Source organism: Dipodomys merriami, unplaced genomic scaffold, assembly GCF_024711535.1.
Source record: "Dipodomys merriami isolate MVZ:Mamm:240054 unplaced genomic scaffold, mDipMer1.0.p SCAF_84, whole genome shotgun sequence".
Lineage (NCBI taxonomy): Eukaryota > Metazoa > Chordata > Mammalia > Rodentia > Heteromyidae > Dipodomys > Dipodomys merriami.
In genome coordinates, this window is record NW_027206446.1 from 1 (window position 1) to 7,500 (window position 7,500).

Sequence of the window (7,500 nt, forward strand, 5' to 3'; positions counted from 1 at the left end):
CAGCCATGGACACCACAGCAGCCATGGACACCACAGCAGCCATGGACACCACAGTGGGACATGGACAGCACAGCGGCCACGGACACCACAGCAGCCATGGAGGCCACAGCGGGACACGGACAGCACAAAGACACCACAGCGGCCACGGACACCACAGCAGCCACGGACACCACAAAGACACCACGGACACCACAGCAGCCATGGACACCACAGTGGGACATGGACAGCACAGCGGCCACGGACACCACAGCAGCCATGGAGGCCACAGCGGGACACGGACAGCACAAAGACACCACAGCAGCCACGGATACCACAGCGGGACACGGACACCACAGCAGCCACGGACGCCACAGCAGGACACGGACACCACAGCAGCCACTGACACCACAGCGGGACACGGACACCACAGCAGCCACGGACAACACAGCAGCCATGGACACCACAGCAGCCACGGACACCACAAAGACACCACAGCAGCCATGGACACCACAGTGGGACATGGACAGCACAGCGGCCACGGACACCACAGCGGCCACGGATACCACAGCGGGACATGGACAGCACAGCGGCCACGGACACCACAGCAGGACATGGATACCACAGCAGCCACAGACACCTCAGCGGGCCACGGACACCACAGCAGCCACGGACAACACAGCAGCCATGGACACCACAGCAGGACACGGACACCACAGCAGCCACGGACACCACAGCAGGACACGGACACCACAGCAGCCATCGATAGCACAGCAGCCACGGACACCACAGCAGCCACGGACACCACAGCAGGACATGGATACTACAGCAGCCACAGACACCTCAGCGGGCCACGGACACCACAGCAGCCACGGACACCACAGCAGGACACAGACACCACAGTAGCCATGGATAGCACAGAAGCCATGGATACCACAGCAGCCACAGACACCACAGCAGCCACGGACACCACAAAGACAACACAGCGGACCACAGACACCACAGTGGGCCACAGACACTTCAGTGGGCCACGGACACCACAGCGGTCCACAGACACCTCAGTGGACCACGGACACCACAGCAGCTATGGACACCACAGTGGACCATAGACACCACAGCAGCCACGGACACCACAGCAACCACGGACACTACAGTGGCCACAGACAACACATCAGCCACGGACACTACAGTGGCCACAGACAACACAGCAGCCACGGACACCACAGCAGTCTACAGACACTGCAGCAGCCACAGACACCGCAGCAGCCACGGACACCACAGCAGCCACAGACACCACAGCAGCCACGGACACCACAGCAGTCTACGGACACCGCAGCAGGCCACGGGATGCCACTGCAGGCTATGGCGCCATGGACACCGCAGCGGCCACGATGTCATGGTGGGGTCGCGTGGGCCACGGCATGGCAGCGACACCTCAGCGGGCCGTGGCCTCCAGGACCCACCCAGGCCCGGCACGTCGTTGGGGAGACGGTGGTTCTTCCAGAGGAATGAGGGGCTGGCGTCCTCGGCGTGCGTGCGGTTCAGGTGCGTGTCGTAGGTGAGCAGGAGCTTGTACTGCCGGGAGGAAGGAGAGGACATGGCGCACGCCCCACCGGCCGGCCCGGCCGCCACGGACACACACCGGCCGGGACCGGCCCCGGGACACGGCCGCCAGCGTGGGAAGTCAGGCCTGCAGACCACACAGCCACAACCTGGGTCTATGCCAGGGGCTGGCCCTCCCTCCCCTCCCTCCCCTCCCTCCCCTCCCTTCCTCCCTCCTCTCTTCTCCCCACTCCTCCCCATTTCTTGTTTTGTTTCTTCTCTTTTACTGTCTTTCTCTCCTTCCTTCCCTCCCCCTTCCCTCCCTCCCTCCCTCCCTTCCTCCCTCCCTCCCTTCCTTCCCTCCTCATTCCATGCTTTCCCTTCCCTCCCTCCTTCCTTCCCTCCTTTCCCTTTTCTTTTTTTTTAGGACCTGTCATGGGGCTTGAACTCTGGGCCTGGGCGCTGTCCCTCAGCTCTTCAGCTCAAGGCTAGCGCTCTACCACTTGAGCCACAGCGCCACTTCCGGCTTTTTTCTTTTTGCTTATGTGGTGCTGAGGAATCGAACCCAGGGCCTCAGGCATGCAAGGCAAGCGCTCTACCACTGAGCCACCTTCCCAGCCCCCTCCTTCCCCTTTCCTTCCTTCCTTCCTCCCTCCCTCCCTCCTTCCTTCCCTCCCTCCTTCCTTCCCTCCTTCCTTCCCTCCCTCCTTCCTTCCTTTCCTTCCTTCCTTCCTCCCTCCCTTCTTCCCTTCTTTCCTTCTTTCCTTCCTCCTTCCCTCCCTCTTCCTCTCTCCCTTTCCTTCCTTCCCTCCCTCCTCTTTTCTTCCTTCTTTCCTTCTCTTCCTTCCCTCTTTCTTGGCCTGGGCACTGTCCCTGAGCTTTTTTGCTCAAGGCAAGTGCTCTACCACTTGAGCCAGAGTTCCACTTTGGCTTTTTGCTGGGTTCATTGGAGATAAGAGTCTCACAGACTTTCCTGCCTGGGCTAGCTTTGAACCGTGATCCTCAGATCTCAGCCTCCTGAGTAGCTGGGTTTCTTTATGCGGCAATATCTGTCCATCGCTGGCCCTGATCGACACGGACTCCTGAGGCTGTGGGGGGCTCGTCCACCATGCTGACATTAAAGCCGAAAAGACGGAAGGGCGCGCTGCTGGCAGGCAGCAGCTTTCCATGTTAAATTCAAGCATTTTCCTATTGGTATTCCGTCAACAATCTGGTCTCTATGCACACTTATTTTGGATAATTGATATATGTGTGTATGCCGGTCCTGGGGCTTGAACTCGGGGCCTGGGCGCTGTCCCTGAGCCTCTTGGTGCTCAAGGCTGGTGCTCTACCACTTGAGCCACAGCGCCACTTCTGGCTTTTTGGTGGATCCGCGGAGATGAGCGTCAGGGACTTTCCTGCCCGGGCTGGCTTTGAACTGGGCGGCTGGGGTGACAGCACACGCCACCGCGGTACGGATGGATCATTTTTCAGCACATGCATCCGCACAGCTGTGTCTGTGCACGCGTGCGCGTGCACACACGCGCACACATGCACACATGCACACACGCGTGTCAGCAGGAAATCACGCATGGCCTGCGCTCAGGAGAGAAGCGCAGCGAGAAGCCCTGGGCGGCACTGCCCCCTGGTGGTGGACAGCTGTAACAGCCAGCCGCCCGGTGCCAGCCCGCTTCTCATAGTCGGCCCTGTCCCTCCCCCCGCCCCTGCGGGCCCCCGCCCCTCCCCCCACCCCCTGCGGGGCCCCCCCACCCCCACCTGGCCTGAGGCCCAGTGCCTCCCGCAGCCTCACCCACCTTCCGGGTGTCCACAGAGGTGTACAGGAGCGCCATGGTGTTGTCGATGTCACCCCAGTCGTCCAAGGTCACGGGACCCCTGTAACCTAGGGGGGAGGGGAGCGTGAGAGGCTGGGGGAGGGGGAGAGGCTGGGGGAGGGGAGAGGCTGGGGGAGGGGGAGAGGCTGGGGAGGGGGAGAGGCTGGGGGAGGGAGAGGCTGGGGGAGGGGAGAGGCTGGGGGAGGGGAGAGGCTGGAGGCAGGGGGAGAGGCTGGAGGCAGGGGGAGAGGCTGGGGAGCATGAGAGGCTGGGGGAGGGGAGAGGCTGGGGGAGGGGGAGAGGCTGGGGAGCATGAGAGGCTGGGGGAGGGGAGAGGCTGGGGGAGGGGGAGAGGCTGGGGAGGGGGAGAGGCTGGAGGGAGGGGGAGAGGCTGGGGAGGGGGAGAGGCTGGGGAGGGGAGAGGCTGGGGAGGGGGAGAGGCTGGGGGAGGGGGAGAGACTGGGGAGGGGGAGAGGCTGGGGGAGGGGGAGAGGCTGGGGAGGGGGAGAGGCTGGAGGGAGGGGGAGAGGCTGGGAGGGGGAGAGGCTGGGGAGGGGAGAGGCTGGGGAGGGGGAGAGGCTGGGGGAGGGGGAGAGACTGGGGAAGGGGAGAGGCTGGGGGAGGTGGAGAGGCTGGGGGAGGGGAGAGGCTGGGGGAGGGGAGAGGCTGGGGAGGGGGAGAGGCTGGGGAGGGGAGAGGCTGGGGAGGGGAGAGGCTGGGGAGGGGAGAGGCTGGGGGAGGGGGAGAGACTGGGGAAGGGGAGAGGCTGGGGGAGGGGGGAGAGGCTGGGGGAGGGGAGAGGCTGGGGGAGGGGAGAGGCTGGGGGAGGGGAGAGGCTGAGGGGGAGAGGGAGAGGCTGGGGGAGGGGCGGGGGGCCTGGGGGAGGGGGAGAGGCTGGGGAGGGGGAGAGGCTGGGGAGGGGGAGAGGCTGGGGAGGGGGAGAGGCTGGGGGAGGGGGAGAGGCTGGGGGAGGGGCGGGGGGCCTGGGGGAGGGGTGCTGCCGTGGATGCCGTGGCGGGGCCTCAGGTCCACGCAGAGCCGTGGCTTCGTGCTTCCCGAGAGCCTTGGCCCTCACAGGACGTGGGATATGTGACGCACCCATCTCCAGGCCGTTAGCCCTCACTCCACACGCGCCATAGACGTCACGTACGTCATATCTACTGTATCGTGCGCCACAGTGTAATATACGCCATACGTCATACAAAATGATCCCACATCACATGACATCACATGCACTATATGTCATATGTAATACGCAGCGCAGCAGAATCGTCTGATAGAGTCTCATCTCCCACGCACACTAGCAAAAAGCCAGACGTGGTGGTGTGGCTCCAGTGGTGGAGCGCCAGCCTTGAATGAGACCAGAGCCCAGGGTCAGCGCCGGGGCCGTGAGTTCCAGCCCAGCCCGGTGCACGCACCAAAGCAGCGCTGAGACGCTGGACGATTCTTAATCCACGTGGCGTGGTCGCGGGTGGAGGATGGGGACTCGGGGCCTCTCCCCGGCCGGGCCGGGCAGGGCCGGCCGCCCCAGCCCCGAGGTCTCACCTGGGAAGGTGAGGTTCCGGAAGGCGAGCGGGAAGCTGCTGCTGTCCGGGGCCTGGCCGCGCTGCAGGAAGATCTGCAGCAGGTGTCCGAACAGCAGCGTGCCGTCCAGGTAGGCCAGCGCGAAGTCCTTCTTCTCCTGCCGGGGAGGGGAAAGAAGCCCATCGGGCCCCGAACCAGGGGAGGCCGGGAGGCGCCCAGCGGCCTGGAGCCCCCGGGGGAGAGAAAATGCTAACAGACCGCAGGAGGACAGAGGCCGGTGCTAAGGCAGATCCCAGGGAGCTCGGCCTGGGGCCCGGATGCTTGTGGCCGCCTCCCCCTGCTGGCCAGAAAGGCCGGCACAGGGCTGAGACTCCGGGACAGGGCTGACTCCTGGCAGAGAGCAGCCAAGGGTTCGCTGCTGCCTTCCCGGACGCTACACACACCGCGCCGGGAGCACACAGGGGCCGCACGATTACTGTGTGTGTGTGCACGTGTGCATGCACGTGTGCATATGTATATAATATAGCCATATAGAAATATAGGCAAATATATAAAAATATATGTGCATGCAATAGATTAGATAATACATAGATCATATAGGTGATACAGAAATAACATATTGTGTGTTATTGTAATATAATATATTACAATATATATTACATATATATTGTTTTTGTCAGTTGTGGGGCCTGAACTCTGGGTCTGGGCGCTGTCCCTTAACTCTTCAGCTCAAGGCTGGCGCTCTACCACTTGAGCTACAGCACCACTTCCGGCTTTTTCCATTTATGGGGTGCTGAGGAATCGAACCCAGGGCCTCATGCATGCGAGGCAAGCACTCTACCACAGAGCCACCTTCCCAGCTCATGTATTACATATTATTATATAACATAATATATTATTATATAATTTAATATTATATATTATATTATTACATAATACATTATAATATAATGTATTATATTATACATTATATTATAATATATTATATAATAAATTATATAATACATTATATTATAATATATTATATAATAAATTATATAATACATTATATTATAATGTATTATATAATTTATCATATATTATATAAACATAATATGTAATATATTTTACATATTATATATTAAGTTATATAACATATTATATTAAAACATATACATAATGTACCATGTAATTATAATAATTCTATTATTATATAATATACATTAGTATGTTATGCTACAATATTAATATGTCATATTTCATTAGATAATACTGTATATTATAATTATTACATATAGTAAGACATAGTGTCATAATATATAATACATGATATAAACATAAATGGGAATGTACATATATGGATATATGTGTAATATAGAATGTTTGTAGTTTGATATTTTCACCAAAATAAAAATAGAAAGCAGTAAGTGGCCAGGCACCGGTGGCTCCCACCTGTCACCCAGCTACTCCAGAGGCTGAGATCTGAGGATCGCGGTTCAAAGCCAGCCCGGGCAGGAAAGTCCGGGAGACTCTGATCTCCAATGAACCACTAGAAAAGTGGCAGTGGTGCTGTGGCTCAAGCAGTAGAGTGCCAGCCAGCCTTGAGTAGCAAGAGCTCGGACTGGGGGTGAGGGAAAGTGGGAGAAAAATGAGGGAGGGGTCACAAGTGAGTTCAAGCCCCAGGATCAGCACAGACAGACAGACAGAGACACAGACACACGCACAGTCCCGCATGGCGTACCGGCAGCAGGCCCCTGGAGAAGGAGATGTTCAGGACGGAGTCTCTGGGCAGCAGCGTGAGGACCAGGACGTTGGTCATGTAGTCAGGAGCAGTGGCGTTGTCTTCAAAGTAGTGGTCACTGCAACAAAACCCGGCTCCGTGAACTTCCAGGGAATTGTGCTGAGCGCTGTGGCTCACGCCTGTCATCCCAGCCACTCGGGAGGCCGAGATCTGAGGATCGCGATTCAAAGCCAGCCCGGGGCAGGAAAGTCCGGGAGACTCTGATCTCCCAGGAACCACCAGAAAACCCGAAGTGGTGCTGTGGCTCAAGTGGTAGAGCGCCAGCCTTGAGTGAAAGAGCTCAGGGACAGCGCCCAGGCCCTGAGTTCAAGGCCCAGGGCTGACACAGAAAACATAACCCACGATGAGCATGTGGCCAGGCGTGGTAGAGTATTTCTATACTCCCAGCTACGGTGAAGGAGGTGCAAACAGGAGGACCAAGAATTGGGCCTGGGCCATGCCAGAGAGACCGATCTCAAAAGTGAACGAAAACTCTAACAAAGACCCCACAAGGCCTGGGCGATGCTCAGGCGGTGGAAGCCTTGTTCAGGAGGCTCTGGGTGCGAGTCCCGGTGCGGTCGCACGCAGATACATGCACCCACAGGTGAATAAACGACATAGGGGCTGGCAGAGGCGGGAGAGGAAGTGTAGCTCAAATGCCATCCTCATCCCGAGCCCAAAGCGCGAACGAAGAGCACCCTGCCCTCCCCCCCCGCCCATCCCCGCCCACCCCCCACCCCCCCCCTGCCCACGGGAGGAGGGGGTGTCCGGGCGATCACCTACTTGAACAAATCCACCAGGATGATGACAGTGTTTTCATCAACGGCCTGGTCTCCTACCAGCTTGCTGATGTGGTCTGGGGTCCCGCAGGTGACAATCACTGCCCAG

The 7,500-nt window shown here is 58.6% G+C and overlaps 1 protein-coding gene across 1 annotated transcript in view; it reads right to left on the reverse strand.

Moving 5' to 3' along the window:
- Window positions 1-1,206: 1,206 nt before the first annotated feature.
- Window positions 1,207-7,500, reverse strand: part of Gucy2c (guanylate cyclase 2C) — a 12,607-nt gene continuing 6,313 nt past the window's right edge. Inside the window, exons 6-10 of the mRNA XM_070011648.1 lie at window positions 7,396-7,492; window positions 6,574-6,691; window positions 4,875-5,010; window positions 3,312-3,397; window positions 1,207-1,551 (exon numbers count right to left, since the gene is read on the reverse strand). Coding sequence (XP_069867749.1) covers window positions 1,207-1,551; window positions 3,312-3,397; window positions 4,875-5,010; window positions 6,574-6,691; window positions 7,396-7,492 — 782 coding nt within the window. The remainder of the gene's footprint in view (window positions 1,552-3,311; window positions 3,398-4,874; window positions 5,011-6,573; window positions 6,692-7,395; window positions 7,493-7,500) is intronic.